This window comes from Rhododendron vialii, chromosome 5a, assembly GCF_030253575.1.
Source record: "Rhododendron vialii isolate Sample 1 chromosome 5a, ASM3025357v1".
Classification (NCBI taxonomy): domain Eukaryota; kingdom Viridiplantae; phylum Streptophyta; class Magnoliopsida; order Ericales; family Ericaceae; genus Rhododendron; species Rhododendron vialii.
In genome coordinates, this window is record NC_080561.1 from 27,372,147 (window position 1) to 27,396,023 (window position 23,877).

At 39.2% G+C, this 23,877-nt stretch overlaps 1 protein-coding gene across 1 annotated transcript; it reads right to left on the reverse strand.

The window, feature by feature from the left end:
• Positions 1–359: 359 nt before the first annotated feature.
• On the reverse strand, positions 360–17,076 carry LOC131326653 (25S rRNA (cytosine-C(5))-methyltransferase NSUN5). The gene is made up of 13 exons (XM_058359504.1): positions 16,656–17,076; positions 14,479–14,537; positions 13,528–13,578; positions 13,030–13,165; positions 9,408–9,493; positions 3,950–4,048; positions 3,738–3,791; positions 3,513–3,657; positions 3,208–3,269; positions 2,469–2,556; positions 1,973–2,050; positions 1,438–1,599; positions 360–786 (listed from the first exon to the last, which is right to left on the reverse strand). Exons 1-13 carry the CDS (start codon positions 16,897–16,899, stop codon positions 497–499), a joined length of 1,554 nt encoding a protein of 517 aa, XP_058215487.1. The 5' UTR covers positions 16,900–17,076; the 3' UTR covers positions 360–496.
• Positions 17,077–23,877: the final 6,801 nt, after the last annotated feature.

The window sequence follows — 23,877 nt, forward strand, 5'->3', positions numbered from 1 at the left end:
GAAAATGTAACCGAGTAAATAGTGGATCGCGAATGACGGCCGCCTAGAACAAATATTCGTGCTCCCAACAAATGTTGAACACCTCAAGGTTGCAAGTCGTCTCCTTCGTCACTTGAGCGCCTAAAACAAATATTCGTGCTCCCAACAAATGCTGAACACCTCAAGCTTGCAAGTCGTCTCCTTTGTCACTTGAGCTATAATCATTTCATTATTCAGTTCTCCGACTTTAACAAAATAAAGTTGGTCTCTGCGTGGAGTTCTTTCTCTCCCTTTTTGGGACTCTGATTGTAGTCCAATGTACTTCCATGTCGGTGATACCACAAATAACAATTACGCATTCATGATGAACTTGAAGCAGCTGGTGAGGAGACTAAGTGGTTACCATATAACTGAATAATCGGAAAAATTAGTAAACTGAAACAATCGCAATTTCAAAATATTCAGAATAATGTCAAATTTTACTTTCTTAACTAACAAAACAATGGATAAAAATAAACTAAATCCGGGTTGCCCTTTTGCGCGCTAGGTACCGAGGATGCAGCCACATTCTGGACAATTTAGCCGAGGGACAGTAGAGATGAAGCTTATACTTGTTTCTTTGTTTCTTCTTCACAGAAGAAATACTTGATTTCTCTGAACAAATAGCTTCTGAAGTGGCGGTGGTGGTGGTGCTGCTGCTGGGTCTTCTTTCTGGCCTGTTTTCTGCAATGGTGCTCTTCCTTATAAATAGTGCAATGAAGAAGCCTTCTTTGTCCTCTGCAGGATCGGTACGAAGCAAATGTTCCGCTGAAACACAAGAAGCAAGTCAAAATTTTAAAAAAACGAAAGATTTAGTAAAAGGGCGGCATGGTCTTACACTAGGTCACATAATTCTTCACTCCCGCTTTCAATCCTCGCTCTCGCGAGTTTTAGTAATCTCAAATGTTTTCGAAAGGTGCTTTCGCTCACTCTCATTAATTGACTAAGGTCTTAAAGTAAGGCTTCTTGTTAGTGTCAACCATGGAGCTGGTTAGAGCCATAGAAACAGACTAAAAGGCCGGGTAACCTCCCTAGACCCCACTATTGCTGAAACTCGGTCTTTGGACTCATAGAGAGGGTTATGAGAACTGCAAGAGTGAGAAACTTTTTTCCAAAGACCTACACCAATATTGACCATTTTCAGTGTCCCTTTCAAAGGACTTTCTTATGTTGTGTTTGAATCATGGATTTGTTGAGGTTATTAGGAGGGGGAGGGGGAATAATTACATTTAAGGTAATATTTTCCTTTCTATTGTAAATCCGCCACAAATCCACGATCCAAATTCCAAAACACAACCTTGAACTCCGTAGCTGATAGCTGTTCTGCCTTGAAACCGAGAATAACGTAATAATCATGATAGGCAGCTTTGTTATTTAGGAAAACAAAAGGTCAGCATCATCAAGGTAAGTTCTACTTACATCCTTCAACAACAGGGAGCCCACGGCGTGCCCACAGGGGAAATGGAGTTGCCAGTTGAAAACCCAAAGACAAAGCAAGCGGTAGAACAGATTTAATGACGTCCTCATTTTCAATCTGGTGTACAGAGCACGTGCTGTAAACAAGTCTCTCAACTGCTGGAACTGAAACAAAAATCAAACACATAAAGCACAAGGTGATTAGCATATGCAATCCAAGTACTTCAAAGCAACAAGGTTGTATCCAGAGACACTATTGCTTCAGTACTGTTTGATTAGACATGTTGAACACTATCCAAAACGGTCATAGATCTGCATGCACATCATGATAACAATCAGGCAATCACTTTGAGAAATATATGGCAATTTTAAGGAGGGAAAAAAATAAAGTTTAGTCAGGGGCATACCAAATGGAATGAAATATTATTTAATCTACTTTGACAGAAATTTTACAGAAAGTTATGGAAATAAATTTCAACAGAATGACCCGGGAAGAAAAAGGTCAAATAAAAAATGTGTACGAAATATTATAACTTACACGATAGCGCATGTGCCAGAGCCTTTTTCTGAAAAGCTTGGAGCTTTCTCAATCGATTGATGCCAGCATCATCATTTCCTATGTAAAAGTGGTTCGACAAAGGAGATCAAACAAACAAAAGTTAAATAGTGTTATTTTTCCTGTTGATTCTCTTGCTTGATAATTCATCCAAACATTTTTTATAGAGTTTAATGAACTGTAGGGATGAAAGCAATGAGTATGCCAAGGAAATAAATAGGAATATTTCCGACTCACAAGGAAGACAGTGAACCCATTCAAGAAAAGAATTACTAGACAGTGAACCCATTCAATATTTCTTAACCTGGAACTTAAAATGAAACGTGTAATCCATGAAATGAAAAAGAATTACTGGTAGTTTTTCTTTAAAAAGAGAGAATAAGGTAAGAGCAAACTTTTAACAATTATAGGAGAGGCTAAAGAAAGGCATGCATGATGAGAATGAGAACCTCAAGAAAAGATTGAGGATAAAGTGCACCTGCGCCATGTGAAGGGAGTAGATGATCCAATCTAACAGCAGAAGTCCCGGATCCAGAGCATGAAGGATCTAAGAGAATTGCACGAACCTATAAAAATTAAAAAATAAGATACTAATATAATCTGGTAAATACAATTGAAAAGAGCAATCATAGTAGTTAATCATCAATCAGAAGAATCAAATCCTCCCCATCTCCGCTTTAGGAACTCGACAAAACTCATGTCAACACACCGTAATCCGACTGCCACTAACTTATGAAGGCCACAAAAATCAATTTCTATTAAGCTCCTACCTAAAAAACATTCTAATTGATACCACACACAGAATGAAATGAATATTTCAATTTTATGTCGAGATTAAAAGAATCTTGTAAGACCCTGTTGGTGGTTTGATCCTATTTTTATGTTTCCTTGTTTTATTTCAACCTTCTGTATTTTTTTGTCTTATATCTGCACCTCTCTTTCAGAACTCAACACGCAATCCCTTAATCATAATTGCAGCACTAACAGTCGACAAGGGTTTCCAAGACCAATGATCCACTATTCCTTCAGTTTCTTGCCCCATAGTGGAGCCCACAACCATCCAACCTTGCGACATCATATTGATCACCTATATTTCATTTTAGGTCATATACTGCACTCGAACCCACCTATTATTGCCTAAGTTCACATGGTAATTTCACTCTCCCCACCAGACAACTTAAACACCCTCTTATCATGAAAAAACAGGCCACCGTTACCTTTGAATATGACGTATGTTTTGGATTCAAGTTCAGGAAGTCTTCATTTAGCACTTCCACGTCTTAAACTCCAGTTAAGTCCACTGATACCGCCATTTAATTGATAATAAGCAAGTTAAAAAGAGTAATCACCAAGAGAACAAGCTTCAAAAGATGTTTAGAACACTACATGGAAATCAGAAAAGTAGAAACAATCTCTCTTAATCTTGCTTATGATTTTGCAACTGTGAACATAAAAATAGTGAGAGAGATGGAAATGCAACCAGCATTGCATTTACTGGATTAGATAGCCACTGAAAGGATACTAGCAGCCCCAGCCAAATTGATAGTTTCCTTCAAACGTTGAACTCTTTCCTTGTGAAGTTCACAAGCTAAAATTTTACCCTTTCCGTGCGTCAGCGCAGCGAGGTGTACAGTTTTGTTCCCTGGTGCTGCACAAGCATCCAGAACCTTCACCACAACATCAGCAATCATTGGTAAGCTATACCACTAGGTCTTTGCAAAGGCAAAATAGCACGTGCAAAACTCACCTCCCATCCAGGTTCAGGCTGAAGGGCTGCAGCTGCCATGGAACTTGCCTTACCCTGGGGAAGGCAAATGGTTAAGGAGGAAGAAGGAAAATCAAGGGGAAAAAAAAAACTTCCAAGTTCCAAGGAAGATTCTGATTCCTAGTAAATAATGCGGACAATGTAGAGGGGCTTTTAAACTTCCAATATCAAAAAATAATTATGATGAATCTTACTTGCATAAAGACACTGCCATTGAGGACCAAAGGATGATTATGCAGGTCAACACCTGGAGGAAGTTCTAACAAATCAGGAACCATGTCATCCTCGTGAACCTATTCAATGCATGGAACTGTAGAATCAAAAACCAAACCAAGCAAAAGAAGAAATTCATTCAGCAAAAATAAGTATGCATTCAAAGTTTACTGAGTATGGTACAAAGATTGTCATCCCACAGAATAAGACCGGCCAATGCATGCACTAGGATAATCCTACGAGTTGACTTACTATCACCAAGTCAACTAATACAACTTGCAACACCCAGTGGCATCGGGATGGTAATAAAAACTTAATCAAATCGACAACACTTTCTACAACAGGTTCTTTTCACTCATTTACCAGTACCAACAATACATGGTGTAACATATTGTAGAAAAACAAAGGAGACGGAATATCAGGCTTACCTCTTTCGCAAATATCCTAAAACAAGATCGCCGTGCTAGATTACGGGCCTCCCCAGGCGATGCAAATCCATCAAAAGAGGGACTGCAAGAGTCTCTGTAGTGCTCTAGATTCTACAGGATCAAGCAGGGCCAACCCTAACTGTTTCGAGGCCCAAGGCTAACTGACAAAATGGGCCCTTTCCATTCAAATTGCATAAAAGTAGAGATACTACCTCCTTCCCATATTGATTGGTATATAGGGGCACTCAACTTTTTAAGGGAACATGTCACGACAAAGTTTATAGGATATCCAACATTGCCCCTTATTCTCTACCTCTAAAGTTACTTTTAAAGCCTATTCTTGAACAACCCAACGATCAATGTCTCAAATAAAACTCATTCGTAATAATTTTAGTTTTTCAGCATTTTTTTATAAAGCTCGAGTGCCAATATTCTGTCATCCGCTTTGGTGAAGCCATCAATCAAGATACCGTAGGCGTACAAATTAGGTGCACATCCTTTACATTGTGGCATGTATAGCAAGCCTATGTCTGGACTTCCCTCTTGACACACTACACTTATGAGTGTGTTGAAAAAACTGTTACATGGATCAACCACTCCATCCATCTTGATGAGAACTTGACATGCGTACGCAACTCTGTCCAGTTTGCACAAGTAATTTGTTGCGATGCAAATGGTTGCATTGTCAAACGAGGACGGGTTTCTACGAAGTATCATCTCCTTACCAAATTGCAGATGTGTGTTTGCTAAAGTTCATGGTCGAGCGCTTCATACACAAGAAGCACATTCTCTATCGATTCCGCATTGGCAAAAGCGCGGATGAGAAGAAATGCAGAACGTATGTTGGAAGAAACTGCCGGCTTCGATTCACAAACTAGATTTGCATCCCCAAATTGGATCAAAGCTGGGAGTTTCTTCCAACAAACGTTCTGCCTTTCCTCTCATCCGTGCTTTTGCCAATGCCGGATCGATAGAGAATATGATTGTAGTGTACGAAGCGCCCAACCACAAACTTCGGCAAACACACATCTGCAATTTGGTATTGATTGCATTGTTCAATGCTCTAGAACATGTCGATGATGTTCAATACTCTAGAACATGTCGATGAGGCTCTGAAATTGTTTGAGGAGATGATACTTAGTAGAAACTCGTCCCCACCTGACGATGCAAATGGCCCCACCTGACAATGCAACCATTTGCATCGTTACGAATTACTTGTGCAAACTGGATAGAGTTGCAAAGGCATGTCAGGTTTTCATCAAAACGGATGGGGCGGTTGATCCATGTAACAGTTGTTTCAACACACTCGTAAGGGAAGTGTTTCAAGAGGGAAGTCCAGATATAGGCCATGACAAAATGTAAATCTTGATTGATGGCTTCACGAAGGCGGGTGACACAAAGAAGGCACTCGAGCTTTATAAGAAAATGCTGAAAAACTAAATTATTCCGGATGAGTTTATATTTGAGACATTGATCATTGAGTACTTCAAGAATAGGAAAGTCAACATGGCTTTAAAAGTATCTTTAGAGGTAGAGAATAAGGGGCAATGTTGGATATCTCATTAAACTTTGTTGGCAGACATACAATTATTGCATGTCCCCTTAAGTTGGGTGCCCCTATATACCAATCAATATGAGAATGAGGGAGTATCCTTTCTTCTATGCACTTTGAATGGAAAGGGCTCATTCTGCCAGTTAGCCTAGCGCCTCGAAATATTCACGGTTGGCCTTGCTTGTTCCTTTATATCTTAGAATCTAGAGCACTAAAGAGATTCTTGCAGTCCCTTTTAGATAGATTTGCATTGCTTGGGGAGGCCCGTAATCAAGCACGTCGATCTTGTTGTAGGCAATGTTTTCAAAGGCATTTTCTGGGCTCGCCTTGGGGTGTTGGGGCAGTGAGGCAATGCCAAAATGCCTTAAGGCATGAAAATTTGGGCGGTGAACCACAAAGGCAGTAGCCTAATTTCCTTAACCGCACCAAGGCATACACCTCAATCGCCTTTTCCTAATAATTTTGATAATTTTCTAATTCAAACCCCCTCTCCCCTGTTGCCTTGTTGAAATCGATCATCATCTACAGTCGTGCTCTATTTTCCTTTACTAAGTGACAAACTGATGTACTCTGTTAATAGCTAATAAAGTGATAAGTTAATAAGATAAAAAAAAATAAACTAATAAAGTAATGTTATATGGTTTCTCAATTAGTTATTAGTTATTAACCGATAAGGTAATAATAAGCCATTAACTGATAATCTACTTTATGCTATCTTTTTTTATTAATCTATCTTTTATGAATTGTAAATTTTTTGTAATTTTAAGTTATTTTATTAACTTAATTATTTAAAAAATAGAAAATCAAAAGGCTTACGCCTCAATGCCTCGGGGCATACACCTTGCCCCATGGAGGGTCAAGCGCCTTGCCTTGCGTTTTCGCCTCTGAAAACTTTGGTTGTAGGATATTTGCGAAAGAGGTAAGCCGGATATTCCATCTTGTTCGTTGTTCTACAATATATAAGCATATGTATGTATGTTTGTATTTACATAACCATCCATTTGTGGGATACAACAAGTATGTATGCTTTTTCTACAGTATGAACATATCCATCCATTTTTCTACGGTATCTATGCTTTTTCAACACACTCATGAAAGCGAGTGACACAAAGAAGGCACTCAAGCTTTAAAAGAAAATGGTGAAAAATGAAATTATTCCGGATCAGTTTATATTTGAGACATTGATCATTGGGTTGTGCGAGAATGGAAAAGTCAACATGACCTTACAGGGGTTAGTTTGTGAAAATTTACACATTTTTCCGACTTTTAAAAGAGAGCAAACAATTTGGGACTACCAAATTAGAATACCAAGCAAACAAAATGGTATGGAAAGACTCATTCTGTATGTCCGCCAAAATTAAGCTTCCAAGAAAACATTCAAAAGAAACATTAAAATTACGATATTTTAAAAAAAAGTTGAACAAAATGTATTTGTATTGCTAGCTGAAATATTTGTCCAAGTACTACTTTTGGTCAACAATGGGCATCGTTCGTGCATGGGTGTAGTGGTAAAGTTGCCTCCACTTGTCCTCAAGGTGTTGGATTCAAAACTCAACAGGCCTATGAACTTTCAAGAAATGTTTTTCAACAATTAAAGTGTAAAAAGCGAAGCGTTAACGCAAGGATTTGAACTAGAAGCTTTCATGTGTATATCAAACCCCTCACCACTTATCCATCATTGAAGGCTCGTCAAAAGATGAAAGCCTAGACCACTGAATGGAGCCCCTATTTTTGCGACTAAAATCGGCGGCCAAGTGGGACTATGCCTAGGTAGGGCTTGGGCACAGGATAGTGGCCTAAGGAGAGATACAGACCAAGAGGGGGCACATGAGGTGGTGGACGACGGGTCGTTTTTTCCAACACCTGTTCCTTAATGCCTTTTATACCTACCTATTTGCGAAGAATTCGTACCTTTATTTATAAAACTTTGTGGTTACAAACAAGGTCTTTACTAACCATGTGATGCATAAGACCATTCAATGAAATGAGTAAGTTTTAAGTCCAATAAAACCCACTGGGTTCACATTTCGATACACATAACGTGTCCCACTCACCTATTTGGGTAGGGCAACAATATAAGTTTCCTCTTAATCTTGTCCCATCATCTCATCATGCGAAAGAGAGAGTGTGCGATCTAACAAGACGCGCAAGAGTGTAATAGTATGTCCCTAGCCCGTTTAACTTTATTATACATCACTCATAATTTCTCGTCCATACCCAAGACTATCTGACTACACCAATCTTCAGGCAATAACAAATCATTTCTCATTGAGTATGGATTTTGTGCATCCGAGATCATTCTAAATCCCCTCCAACGATAGTCTCTTACTACCAATCAAGATAGAGAGATCCCTAAGAATCCTAACTCTGAGAACTTCATTTGTCTCATCCATGTCCTTCATCTCAAAATTAGATGACGACCACCCTTTGGTGGCCACGATCATATCCATAACATTTCCTGCTATCACTAGATCGTCAACATAAAAGATAAAAAACAGGAAACCGTCCATTCGAAAAATCTCCAAATGGGACAACAGCTAGAATAAGGTAAATAGAGGCAAATCTCACCAACAAAGAGAATGTTTCTGGATATTATTACCCTCTTTTGGAGTATAACCTTTCCCATGAGATGAGCCTTACACTTGTCAATCCATTGCTTAATTTTCAAGAACTGCATGTTTCCAATGGTCCGAGCAGAATATCAACCAACTCTCACTTACTAATAAGAAGGTTCATCAAGCTCATCAATGTCTAAATCACCTAGGCCTCTACGTAACCTAGATCCTTTAAGAGTCTAAATCCAGTGGAACACTCCCACTGCTTGCATTCATGTTGGTATAAGTGATATTCAAATGGGAAAATAATGTGCATGCATGTGGGTTTCATGCACTTACACTTACATCTCATTAAGTTCTCTTATTGCAAATGGTTCAGTAACTTAAATAATAGGTTTGGATATGTTATCTTCACCAAAAGGAGAGTGAAGAAAGGAAATAAGAGACTGTGCTCTATATAAGGGCAGGTTCACCATATTGCGCCTTTAGATTTTAGAGTGCGGCACACTAAGGAGACTCTGTTGTATCTCTTTTGACAACTTGGCAGCATGCACACGGGAGGCTCAAGATCAAGCAAGGCAATCCACTTTGGCCTATTTCCGAAAGAGGTATACCGATAATCCCTCTCATTATTTCTGAAAGAGGACAGAGAAGGATAACATATATGTGCACCACAGAAGCCATGTGCCCAACGCAACAAGCCTAATTTCGTATAATTGATCACAGGTTATGTTTGTATCATCAAAACCCCATTTCCCTAAACAATAATACATCATCCAAGACAAAAGTTAGCATTAGTGATGGGCTCAATCCTTTTAAAAATCATGCCACTGGGAAAACATAATTAAACATAATGCCTACCGAGCAAACAGAACAATGAGATCATACAGTGGGCGGAAAGTACCTTGTTTTGCTTCCCCAATTCCTGCAAGGCTGACTTCAAATCCAATTTCAGAGTATTTACACGAACATAGCGAGGTTTTGAAATATCTACAATAGAAATAAGACCACCTGGATTTCAGATAATATTTGCAACTAACAAAACATCTCCATTCAATCACAAGTCCGATACTTGTATAACAAATATTCAGAAGTCCAATCAGAGTATTTACACGAACATAGCGAGGTTTCGAAATATCTACAATAGTGATTATGCTACCCTGATTTCAGATTACCTTCGCAAAACAACAAAGCATCTCAATTTAACTACTACGCATGAGATTTGTTTAGTGAATTCTATGAAAGGAGCTTCAAATTGTTGCAATATCTCCAGGGTGAGATGGTATTTTGGTTCAATTGTGACCCCACAATGATGTCATGGACTCATGGATTTCAATGAGACTCTCGAAAGTCTCCGAGAATTCTATCCAATAAAGGAAAAGATTTTCTTTGGGGCTGTTTTTTGACGTACGGGACATTCAGGAAAAGACGGAGTAAGTTGGTTAATGCATAGTGGAGGTTGGGTTCATTAACCATTCAAACTAAGTTGGCATCTAAATTATTGTGGCTGAAGATAAGAAATGGGCATGCCAAAATACTATTGAATAGTGTACTTTTCTGGCAGATTCCATTGGGATTTTGTCTTATCAACAAAAATAGAAAATGATACAGAATATACATAGTTTAGCATCAAACTGACTACATCCATGAGAAAAAGAGAATTCCACCATATTGAGCCACTTACAGAAGACAAAGAATGCCCAACCTCGAGGACTTGGTCACTCGTATTTTTATCTCTACCCATCGGTACTCTCTCTTGCTCCCTATGTGCTTCATAGAGAACTAATTTTTTCAATGCACACAATGTATCTGTCAGCTCATAAATTAGGCAAAAGGACATTGTGAGATAAAATGGATATGAAATCCAAAGAAATCTATCGGAAAAAGTACTCATAGGAAATAGTTCATTAGTGTCAAAAAAACCCCAAAAGAAAATCTTATCCTTTTAGATAGCATGCAGGAGAACATACTAATGTCTCCTCTGAATCCATGACATCACTATAGTGTCATGAGATTCATCACTAAACCAAAATACCATCCCACCCACGTGGGTGATATCCCAATAGGGCGCCCCAAAGATCACTAGGAATTTCACGTTGGTCATTGTCTCCTTCCTTTAATGCACATATGGAGAGATCGCCGCCACTAATCAAATCAGGAGCCAAAGAGACTCTTTTCTTCCAAGCGTATTCCTAGCCTTGTCTACTAACTTACCCTCTTTCTCTCAAGCTTCCATTTGAACACGTCATTTGGACCACTCATCCGTGCTTTTGTATGCCTAACCTGCCCTGCTGAATGCCTACCATGCATACCAATGATCCCAGTGAGTGTCTCCTTTTGCAGCTTCTGGTCACCATGTTTACTTATGGACATTACAAATGTATACAAAGCACTGGTACTCCTTGACTAGTGATTGATGCTTGACTGTAGCTCCCCTAGTCACAACATCCCCTACAAGTCTGTCCAGAATACCAACCAACATCACAATGTCCCCTCAAGAACCTCAGAACTGCAGTTCTACATGAGAATCTGCAACCTATTGAATACAATATTATCATCTCTAGAGATATTAAAAAATTTCTCCGACTTGGCACTTGTTCAATCCCGATCAATGTCAACACCATTCCACTGACTATACGCAAACATATTGGCCTATGCCAAGAACATTATTCATTGTGTTTTAAGCCACTGTGACAGTATTTTCAATTGATGTCTCATATGTAGCAAACGATTTCCAGTATGCACCTATGTGATATGAATAGTCATAATTCATCGTTTTGTCTACACCTGAAGAGAGAGGGCACGAGCTCTTCCTCTGTTGGTTTTGCTTTGGCCTTGAGCATTGACCAATCCCAAGTTAGACAACCAACCGGGTAACATAGTACCTCTTCCTTATGTTACCCCTTAAAGGCGGACGTTCTGCTTCAGACATGACCATGATCTGTTGCAACAATGATCCCCTCATCTGAGACATTGTAGCTCTCTTTTTTCCTGGCATAGACTCATGGGATATGAATAGTAGCAAACTACCTCGTCAAAGCCAAGGATACTTTCCCCTACATCAGTCTAGTATTGAGATAATAAATACGATGAAGGTAAGGAGACCAACAAGATGATTGTCGTATCTCCCTTGACTTTCACAGTTCAGTCAAGAACCTAATGAACTCTTCAAGATGCCATACGAAGTTTGCTTTCTTTATCTGAAGTGCAAATAACTGCTTCTTCAAGAACAACTATTTTATCATAACTTAGACTTTTACTTGCTTTCCAAATTTGCTCCACACACACCCAGTAAATTAAGCGCACAGACAAAAACTTACATGCATAATTTAGATGGTTCAGCACCAAATTACTGACTCTAGGGGCAACAGAGAATTTCACAATACTAAGCAAGTTCCAGTAATAAATAATACTGATTTTTCCATGCACAAAATGCTCCCGGTGTGCCTCATAAAGCACTGATTGTTCCATGCACAAAATGCACCCTGTGTGCTTCATAAAGCACTGATTTTTACATCCACAAAATGCTCTTTTCCGCCCATATATAGTGGCAAACAACATTCTGAGATCAGAAGGATAGGACGAATTCCAAAAGAAATTTGCCACAAAGAGTACTCCTACCCTATAGTATTTCAACAAGTCTATGTCTTATCTACAGCCAAATTAACTTAAAAGTCAACTTAGATTGAATGACTATCAAACCCACCTTCCATCTCACGAAAAACAACATGCACCTTTTCAAATAAGAACAGCCCCAAAGAAATCTTTTCCTTTATTAAACAATATTCTAGGAGACTTTTTGAATGTCTCATGACTCATCCAAATCCATGACTCCATGCCATCATTACAGTGACATAATTAAACCAAAATCCCATCCCACCACGTGGGTGATTATATCCCAACATGAAATCTTTAAGCACCGGGAGGTAAAATCCCATCCCACCACGTGGGTGATAATATCCCAACATATGAAATCTTTAAGCACTGGGAGGTAAAACTACTCCAGGAGAAGTAGTTTAAACCTTGAACCAAATTATAAGTCAGAATGAAGCTAATTTAACACAAGACATCATGTTCCTTCTTTCTTTTCTTTGTTCGATTTTTTTTTATTGAAACATATGATTCCTTCGTAGATTATAAGATTGCTTCATTGGATGGTTCTTGAATAATATCTAGTAAGTCCAATGCAATTGCTTAAATAACTAATGCATACAAGGATCCAAGTGGCAGACCCCCACTTATTGAGACAAAGGCACGTTTAGTTGAGTTGATTCAAAGTGTGTAACATTTCAGGTGTTCAAAACTAAATTAAGCTTCTCATTCTATTAGCTGGAGAAATGTCTTATGCATTCGTAATTCACTTTATGCCTCCCTTGCGAGAAAAATTACCTCATATATCTACCATTTTTTGTAACAATTACCATCCCTAATGATAATATTAGAAACAACAACAACAAACGATAACAACAATAATAATAATAATAATAATACAGAGCCCACCATGAAGGTGTACTATGCATACAAACCCGGAAATTTTTGACAAGCCGTCAAATCTTTAATGTCTTTCATGCCCTTCCTCACTAAAAGCTGAGCTAGAGCTGACTGCAGAGCATCTTTCCGTAGCAAGAGAAACTTCTCCGCATCCCCAACTAATGAAGCTGCCTACAGAAAAAGTTTCATGTCAAAAGATGGCAAAAATGTCAATATAAATGAGATTAGCAATTATGAACTTCCATTTCCCCTTTGTAGTTCACAATTTGAAAAAACCCATTTCATAATCGCCGAAGTAAAACTTGATTAAGTTCAGTGCAAGCTATCATAAACTTCCATTTCCCATTTGATTAAACTTGCTACCTTTAACTGATCGCTCAACCCAAAGCATATTATTTCAAAATACTGATCAAAAGACAATTGGAATTTTCCAACCAAAGGTTTATCGAGCCAATCGTTTTCTTTCCCCGGATAAAGAAGCAAATAAAGGAACATCTGACAGGTCAAAGCTGTCTTTGACAGAAAATAACCACCTGGCCAAAAAGAATATCATACGTGACTGTGTATATCAATTCCCCTTGCCTCTGCAACAATTAAAATAGAATGGCATTAGTAAATGGAAAGTTCATGGTAAGCGAAGTAAAGCATACATAACTGACATGTTCCCTATAATACATTCAGTAACATCATTCAATGCCAAGTAATCTGAGCCTGTAAAGCTCAAAATAGTACAAAATAAAAACTACTACTGTTTCTTCCCTCCAACGAATTCAAGTAAACTTGGAATAAAGTCTCGACTCTATTGAGGACCTTTAAATGTCAGACTGGTATTAGTATTAATATTGTTTTGGTGAATCCTGACTAGCAGGAAATGGTAGTTGTACACCGCATTAAGGAGCTCTCTCGTATGGTCATCAAATTGTAGGTCAGACATTTCTTATCTTGCTGGTCTGTTGCATGAGTTGCAGATACTTCTAGTTTTGCGATGGTGGAAGCCAGTTGGAGCCTGACAGCAGTCAATGAGGAAGTGGATCACTGCAGCAAAAAGGGTTGTCACATTTATTGACTAGGGCTCCACTTCTACTCTTGGTAAGTTTATTAATGGGGCTTGCATGGGATTCGTAATGTTAAGATACTCTGCTTTCCTATACTCAAGGTGTCCTTATCCAACCACATACTTTTTATAAGATAGCAAGTTCCCCTATGGAGTATAAAAGAAGGCAAGCCGAGATGGATGTTATTAACGTGCAAGCCAAATTAAAGTTTGTCCAGAGAATATTAACAGGATTTGCGATAAAAAGGGAAGATAGAGTAAAATAAGAAGCAAGTAGAGGAGGACAGGAGGTAGGTCTCATGAGGAGGCAAGGCAACCAAAATGAAATCGGAAGGACAGAAAGAAGAAAAATAAAGAAAGGGTCTAACTGAAGAACTATAAAATCCCCATACTACTAAACAATAACTGGATTTTATTGGAGTTTATTTACCTTCCACTTGCTATTCAGTACATTAGCAGAGCCCAAAACCTCCTTGATTATTGAAAGATCTGAAAACATAAAACAGAAGACAAACATTAAACAACTGATAGTCAAAGCTACATGAGTTTGAACTCGAGCCCCTATATGGCTAAGCAGCCTAAGCTATTTGAGTGTCCCCTAAGGGACGAACAAAGGTTGTCGTCAATCTCCTATTTCGTAAATTCTTTTTCAGGTAAGAAAAAAAAAGAGCCTTGCATACAGGCCGGGCATTTTCATAGTCACTCCTATACCCCTGGTTTGCCTCGTCAGTTATCAGGAGCAACTGGAACCTCCATCTCAAAACACTAATTCATAAACTAACTACTAACTAAACAGAACAAAAATAACGGCACCCCATTCTGAAAACTTGAGCACATCATCATGAAACATTAATTAGATAAAGAAACCGGTGGATGTATGATGTTATATAGCATTTAACACATAAAAAAGTTTACGAAAACAGATGAACCAAGCCATGCCCCAAAACCTTGTCTGCCTGTAGTTGATGTCTCGGCTTAAAATTCTTGATAAGCTTCAATTATTCACTTTAACTTCACTCCGGGTTGATTTCAAACTATTTGGATTAGTTTTGAGATACTAACAAAAGGCAGGTCACAGTGGTTTACAACGGCCACAACTTTTTCCCAGAAACCATAAGAGGAACCCAACGTTTGTAAATACACAAAAGTTGCAAGGCTTGATTGAATAACCCTGATTTTTAATTGGGATTGGGCTTCACTGGAGAAGCTATTGTTTGGATTTGGATTTGCTAATAGGTTCAGGGTCATCTTCTCGGTTCTCACTAGTGGGACATGTGTTGAGTAGGTATACTAGGTGTAAGGCCAGGTTGGTGGTCCATTCTAGGAGGATTGGCTAAAATGTCCAATGAGGATGGGTGGTTCTCAAATACATCAAAATTGTATTAGTTCGCCTACATTTTTCATAAAAATGTAACACCCGCCCATACAAGATTTTTCAAAAAAAATCAATAGCCATGTCCTCTTGTAGGGTTGCATCTATATAAAAAATTAACGCTAGGTTTGGTACTTACTCTCTGAAACATATATGATGCACAAGTGCATCTATAACTATGTATCATATTATTACAATTGCAAATATAGATTCAAAAATTATTTACTACAATAATCTTTTTGATACTACTTTTACCCACCCAACTTTGAAATCATGCGTCCATCCTTGTAAGGATTTGAAGTAATTCTGTTAAGTGCACTGCATAAACATCCTGGTTCCACCCCTGGTTGAATGGCCTTAGGAACACCATGAGACCACCTCAAACACTCACACAAGCTACAAAAATACATATAAGTGTGTTGTACAATTTCCAACACACATTAAACCACACAATCTATCCCCCAAAACTGACCATTTTACTGTGTTGTATCTCGTGATAACCCATTTCCAGAGGCGACCCTACAGGTACGGCTGTGGGGTCATGTGGCCCCATGGGAAAATTTAGATTTCTAGTATTTATGCTATTAAATTGCATTGGTAAGAAATGAACCCATTAAAAATGACATTGACAACACCTTAGTGTGCAAAACAATGGATAATTTAATGAAAGTAAATAATTTTCACACTCCCCTTTAATATAATTGCACTCGATTTTTTTGTTCTATTACATGTGGATATTTATAATGTCGCCCTTTCATACGAAAAAAATAAATTCACACACGGAAGGACATTTTCATGGGTGATTTTGTAGCTTCACATGTAAGAGTATATATACGAAATTTTTTCAACCCCCATGAGTCAAAATTCCTAGAGCTAGAGGTGTTAAACGAGTTGTGCCGGCCCGGCCCATTTAGCTTTGTGCCAACCGTGCTTCATGCCGTACCATACCGTGCTTGTGCAAGCCCATCTCCAACTGAGTTCTGTTGGGAAAAAACACTGTGTAACAACTTAGTATTTATCGTGTCGTGCGCCGTGCCCTTCCGTACCCATCTAGAACCGTGCCGTGTCCGTGCCCGGCCCGCCTAAAACCAAATTTAAACGTGTGTGCCTGGCCCGTTTGACAACTCTACCAAGAGCCACCACTGCCCATTTCACTTATGCATTCTGAGAAGGAAAACAGTAGACATCAAGCACCAACAAAAAAACAGTACAAGCGGGAGTGAAAAAGAACTTACACTTGAGCGTTTCGCAAACCAAAGCGAAAGTGCCTCTCTTGTTTCTGACCGAGGGGCTATACACGAGCGACTTGATCGAACCCACTGCTCTGCGCTTGGCATCTCCTTGGAGAACGGTCCGCAATACCTTCGCCGCCTCTCTCCGGGCAAAGTATGCAGACCGGTCGGCGCTGCTCGGACGCCGGTTTTCCGGCTTCTCCGCCGCCGCCCTAGTTGCAGCTGGGAGTTTCTTGAAACGCGACATTTCTACACTCTCTGGGTTCCCCTAGTATAGCAACAGAACGAACGAAGAGAGAGAGAGAGAAACCCAGATCGGGGTTTATTGATGGACTCGGTGCAAACGATACCGAGCTTTACAGGGTTTTAACTTGGCTGATTTACTAAACGGGCCCAAACCTCTATCACCGTCTCATCTTGTTCGTAGGCTAGTCAAGTTCTTAATGAGCTAAGTGAGGTTAATTTACTTAACGAATCTTCTTAAACGATAAAGTTTTTGAGTATTGAGATCAAACTCAAGCTCAATCTCAGCTCGATTTTTATAGCAGCCGAATCATGAGCTATTCAGGAATAGCTCGTTCGTTTGCAGCTCGAAATGAAGGTGAATGAACTGGGTTTAATTTTTGGGCTGGTCCAATCGGGAGAAACCCAGTTCGAATCCCCGTCAGTCCGAAGTTCACACTCATCGGGTCAGGCAGTGTTCGGGTCAAGCTTGCGCATGAAACCCGCTCAACAAGTAAACAGAGCGATCATATATTTTTTTTATCCACGAGCGATTATTCGATCCAACAGCAGGAAATATGAATTAAAAAAGTACATAAAATTGAAAAAAGTTGAAAAAACTTCAGATAAAAAGATACAAGAAACAAAATATAACTTCTTTAGTGAACTTTTTTTTACTTTTTGTACTATTGTCTTACTTTTTATACTTTTCTTGTCGAGACGAATAATTTATCTAGACAATTAGGCGTAAATCTAGTGAAAACTCAAAAAAGAAGAATATAGTACCAAAACAATATTTTACGAAGAAGATATATGTTTTTTGCGTATGATTTTAGAATTATTCGTACATTGAAGCAGGTAATACTTGAAGGAGTATAATGTGTAACGCCCCGCTATGTTTCAGAAATTTCGGAAGCATTAATCCAAAATACATGGTATTTCAAACACTTTTAGACCTCATTCTCGCGAAGTACAAATTTTGCACCTCTAAAATAATTAACAAGCCGCCAACTAAATAATCCTCTAGATACTCAAAAAATGTTAACTCTTCCAAGACTCTCCAAATAATCCTTATATGCTCTGATTCAACTTCTATTAATCCGGTTCTACACCTGAAAATGAAATTTTCCAGGAAGTATATGATAACAGAATAACAAAGCTCATATTCAAGTGGAATGAATAAACGATAATCGGCCACCAAGTTGAAGCAACAACCACAAGGGACCTCATACCATGTCATTCTCAGTACATGACCAGTGACCCTCCCCAATACCTTCCTCACCAAGTCTGTCTCAACTCATTCAGGATATTGGACAAGCTATTGGTAAGGTCACTTGATCCCTATACTAAACAGTTCTATAGCACTCAGCCAACAATATCATAATCAATACCAATTATTTCGCGTTTCAACAATATTCCACGGGATTGATCAAATATCACAAGATAATCAAAAGGAGTACAAAAATGAGAGTTTAGAAAAGATTCCGGAAGTGAGAAGCATATCTTATACTCCCCGGATTAGCTCAAATATGCCCGGCCGTTACGTCTACGAATCAATGCCTTAAAACATTTTTTCACCTTTGGACTAAATACATCACTAGCCCACCAATATCCACCATCTAAGACATTACTATCTATTTATAAAATAAACTCTCAAGCTATTTTTTTTCCTCTTCTCTTTCTCCCTCCCTTGCCGAATTTTCTCTCTCTCCTTTCTCTCTATCTCTCTCTCTCTAAATCTCTACAATTGGTGTAGAGACCCGTAAATTTTCGTCATATAATTTTAATATTTTATAATTGGATGAATGATGGTATAATGTGGAAAATTATGATTGGGGTTTAAAGTGCGAGAATATGAAAAACTATGGGTGTTAGTGTAATTTGTGCATGTGTGTGCCGTGTATATGCCAGGGAATTTTTTTTCTTTTTCCCATTTTCATCTCAGCTCTCTCTCGACACTCTCTCTCTCTCTCGGTCTCTCCATCTCTCTCACTCTCTCACCCAAAAACTCATCTCCAAACCCAAAACCCATAATAATCAACCCCAACTCCATCTACTACTTGCGTATTCGGGCTCGTATCGCGTTGGATAAAGCTCGGTTTGGTGTATTTTCGCTTGGTTTTGGACTCCGGAAGCTAGGGCTTGCTCAACCTCTTCAATTTTTGTTTGGATACTCGAGGTAGAGAATTCTACTTCTTTTTATATGTTATTTGAGTGTTTCTATGCCTTCTTTGCACTTGTATTGATTGTTTTTGGGATTGGATTAAAATTTGTCAAGTGGTGAAAATCGTTAGAAAATTCGGATTCCTACCGGTAGGACTTTTTTTTTTCTTTACTGGTAGAACCTTGTCATCGTGATAATGTGTACTCACTGCTTTGTGTTCGTACCTGTAGGATTACTAATTTTTTCCAAACAACTACCGGTACCATTTTTTTCTACCGGTAGAATCCTTGCGGACCAAAGTCTTGTTTCTTCTGTTTCCGGTTTGTATCGGTAGGTTCCAAATTCCTACCGATAAATCACCAGTCAACATGACAGGTTCTTCGTGCAAAGAAGTTCCACTTTTTCCAAAGTCTTGAGTTAGTTCATGGATTATTTATATATATATAAAAATAAAAAAAGAATTGGCAGTCACCCTTGTTTTTATGATTGACGTGGTACGCACAGGGGTATTCAAATTGGTGGGATCATGGAATGATAAAAATGGGCTTCTTGCACGAACGGTACACTTGATTATGTCAACGACACGCGTACACTCGGGGCCTATCGACGGGTGGGTGCTTGGCAGGGGATATCGGAGTCCTAAAAATAGCCTAGCAAGAGCTAATGCTCATAGTGAACACTCAAGGTCTAACCTTCAAGGTGAGTGCTTAGCAGGGGATATTGGGATCTCATAATTAGCCAGGCAAGAGCTTCGGCTCAGACACACTGATGATTCGAGTTATTGAGAAACGAATGAAATGAAAATGATATAAGAGTATGTTGAGAAGAAGGATTGGTGATAGTTGGACACTTTGACCATGCAAGTTGTGCTTACATTTGTTATCATTTGATTTCCTTCACTTGTTCATCCGTGTTGCTTATTTGCATATAGAGTTTGCGTAGACTTTTCTACTGAGCTAGTGTAGCTCAAGCCTTATATTATTTTCAGGTGCTAACCCAGAACCATAGCTTGCATGCCCGGAGTGCTTGGAGTGTGGACATTACTTTTGAAAGCTAACCAAATGAGTTACTTATTTATCTTTGTAAATCTCTTTTGAAAGATGTTTTTGTAACCTAAGTTGTAATTCTTTGACCAAGGAACATTTGTAAAACTCTTAACTCTTTTGATCCTTGATACTAAATGTCAATTTGGGGTCGTTGAGCCAATGATGTAATATTTTGGGAACAATTGGACTTTGAAATGCAATTACGGAAATGGAAATGTTGAACTTTTTTTTGGGTATCGTTCGAATCAATGTGAGGATTCTTATTACGAAAATTATTGATATTTATGTTGAAAATCGAGGGCGTGACAACTTGGTATTAGAGCATAGGTTTAAAACACCTAGAGACCGTGGGGAGACATTTCGTCTCATGGGTTCAAAATGTCACGCCTTCTAACATAACTTGTGCATGCTTGTGTGACTAACATTCATGTGATTACTTGGAGTTGCATTTTCATTATCGTAGAGTGGTGTAGAGTTATTAACCTGTGTTGGAAAGTTAGGGGCTTTTACCTCATGGTAATAATGTTGTGGTTAACGGTCTTCCTTTTTTATATCATGTAGTAAGATGCCTCCGAAGACGCATGTCAGACGAGGTGGGGCTAGAACCCGGGGTGGTCGAGGCCGTGGTCGTGGCCATGTGGTACCTCATGAGGATGAGGTTAGTCAGCTTGGGGAGAACCCAGGTGGGAATCCAAGGGCGGGGGTCGATCAAGGTGCAGGAGTACCTAACACTCAGAATCAATTTGCTAGGGACCTCGTTGCAGCACTTACAGCTGTTAATCTTTTAAATCAAGCTCTTAGAGAGAATATTGAGGATCGAGCCATGGTGGCAATGCGAGAGTTTAGGTGTAGGAATCCACCAGTGTTCGATGGGACTAGTAGAGACCCTTTGGTAGCTGACCATTGGTTAACTCAAATTCGTAAACTTTTCAGAGCTCTCAATATCACAGAAGACAATATCAGAGTAGGTATTGTGGTTGTGCAACTAGTTGGGGAGGCTGGTGAATGATGGGAATCCGTTCTGGAAAGTACGAAGGATGTGAGGAGAGCGGCAAGGACCGCGACTCAAGTAAATGAACCGGATGTTGAGAATTTGACATGGGCCGAGTTTGAGGTGCTTTTTGGGGAGCAGTATTTTTCGGAACCTTCACGTGAAAATTTGAGGGATCAATTTGAGAAGTTAGAACAAGGAAGCATGACCGTGTCGGAGTATGCACAGAAGTTCCAATCCTTATCTCGTTTTGCGCCAGAGTTGGTGGCGACGAAGGAAAGAAAATGTAGACGCTTTGAGAAAGGGCTGCATAATACCGTGAGGAGGATGGTAACGGTGCAATGCAATACTAAATACGCCGAGGTAGTCGAGTGTGCGAGGAGTATTGAGATTCCGAAGGAAGCGCAAAGGAATAGGGGAGTTTGGGAACCGTGACGACCAATCGTGAGTGTGAGTTTGTCGTCGGGGAGCTTTGGGAGTCAAGGACGGAAAAGGTCAAGGGAACCATTTCAAACACTGAAGGGTAGTTCGTCGAACTTTAGGCCGCCACCTCTTTCTTTAGGGACTCGGGGTGCTTTGTCTAGACCTCCGACCGTATGCTATAAGTGTAATCAACCTAAACACATTTGTGCTCAGTGTCCACACATCAAGAAGGCTTGTTACGTTTGTGGTAAAGCGGATCATCTTGCTAGGAGTTGTCCTCAAGGGTCGGGAGCACGTAGTGAGTCAGGTTCCGTGAAGCAGCTGGGAACGAGGTGTAATGTGGGTCAGCCATTTAAGGGCACTCAGAGGTAGCTGTCACGCCCCGCCCCGCAAAACAACACCCATTGTGGGTTCGAGTCGGCGCGGTCATGTGGCATTCCCAATCGCCAACCGAACAATCACTTAACAACAGATATTAACTCAGAATAAACCAGCGGAAGACTTAACATTAATATTAACAAAAGAGTCGACATCAAACCCATACCATTACATACTTGGCATACTAAAGTGTAATACATCCTTGCTACAAAACGAGTCAATAATATGTACAAGACGATTCACAACCACTGACACAAACAACAACCTTTAAGCCAACCCCAAAACGCCGACCGGTAGTGGACCATTCTACAAACCCCTACTATCTGGCAATCCAAAAGAAAACCAGGAGTGTGTGAGATATAGAATATATCCAATAAAACTCAACATAAATAACTAACTGAATATCCCCAATTTATATTCACAACACATGCAGTGACATGTCTTCCACATCCCATGTACCCAAGGTATTGTGTCCCGCACACCAAGCTCCTATTCACCATAAATAGAACGGGGCGACCCACGACAAGGTGTGACTCACTCCACAAACCTTATACGGGTACAATCAACATACACCAATCATGCACATCAATAACTAAACCAACTATAGCATGATACACAACCAACATGTTAACATCTTATTAAAGATATAAGATATCAAACACACTCACCTGTGAGTCGACTGAAGTATGCCAAATTACGGTTTTGGCACCTCCCGATTACCAAGCTCGTTACCTAACCACACGCTTAATCGTATTAGTAATGAGTTCAACGAACGATCAACACAAAAATATAAAGCTAATAAGGAACTAAACAATGCGCAAAGACATCTCAGAGGCCTAGAAATAAACCAAAACACATATGAAGTTCAAACACAATAAAACTCTCAAAATGACGAGACATCCTACAACCAGCCTGTCTTTAAATGACTGTAGTATTTTATAGGATCAGAGTTGGGTCATGAAACCACCACCATTTGAAAGTAGACTTCCAGTACACCAATATCAATATAAAGTTTATCCCAAATAGATTTCGGATGACAAAGTTATGACCGTCTGAAGATGCATGATTAGAAACACAAATCTGCAGTTTCTGCAGATCAGCTAACTTCGAACCAAAAGCTGTGTTTACCTACGAAATTTCAAGGTACAAACCCTACATGTTCTGAAAGGTATAAGAGTCTAGTTTCCCAAAATCAAAAACCGGTTTGCAAATCCGATACACGTGCTAAAAGATATGCCTATTTTTCCAAGATGTGTCGATGCAGCAAATACGAAATTCAGCAGAACTGTCTGTGATCGAAAGATCACTAAAAATCGTACACTTAATATTTTTCAATGATTCTTGCGCCAAAACATCACCAACTCAACAATCTTTAAGACTCATAAGGACCCATAACCAATTAACCTATTTAACTATAATGAATTGAATGAAAAACACAGCTCTGGAAGCTGTCCAGATTTTCCAGAATTCACAAGACATCAAATCAACTAAAGCCATATCAATTCACCTCCAAAACATGAGATATAAGCCCTAGAACATGGAATTCAAGACAAAGGCATGAAATTAAGTGCATGAATACAAGAATTATCAAAACCAAACCTCAATTCAAGCAAAGAGATACAATCTCTAGGTTTTCCCCTATTCTCCTCCTCTTCCTCCTTCTTGCCGTTCTTCTCTCTCTCTCTCCCTATCTCTCTCTCTTCATGTATAAACGAAGAAAAGGAAATAGAACACATACTCCAGTTTGATAAACTCTAAGAAGAATTATTGTGTGCAAACAAGACTACATGCTATCATGCTCCAATCCACAAATCACACACAAGCCCCCACGCTTCTAATGTATGCAATTTAATCCCGAGACGTATAATTTAATTAAATACATGAATTAAAATACCAAATGATCCTCATGTTCCTCCTTAGTGCGAGAATAGATTAGAATATCATCAATAAACACGATAACAAAAGCATCCAAGAATGGTCAAAATACCCGATTCATTAAAT

Coding starts and splice junctions, on each gene's coding strand:
- LOC131326653 (XM_058359504.1), bottom strand. CDS start 16,899: ATGTCGCGTTTCAAGAAACTCCCAGCTGCAACTAGGGCGGCGGCGGAG. Junction 2,557..3,207: donor AACATACGTCATATTCAAAG/GTAACGGTGGCC, acceptor TAATTTTTATAG/GTTCGTGCAATTCTCTTAGA. Junction 787..1,437: donor GCTCCCTGTTGTTGAAGGAT/GTAAGTAGAACT, acceptor CTTGTGTTTCAG/CGGAACATTTGCTTCGTACC.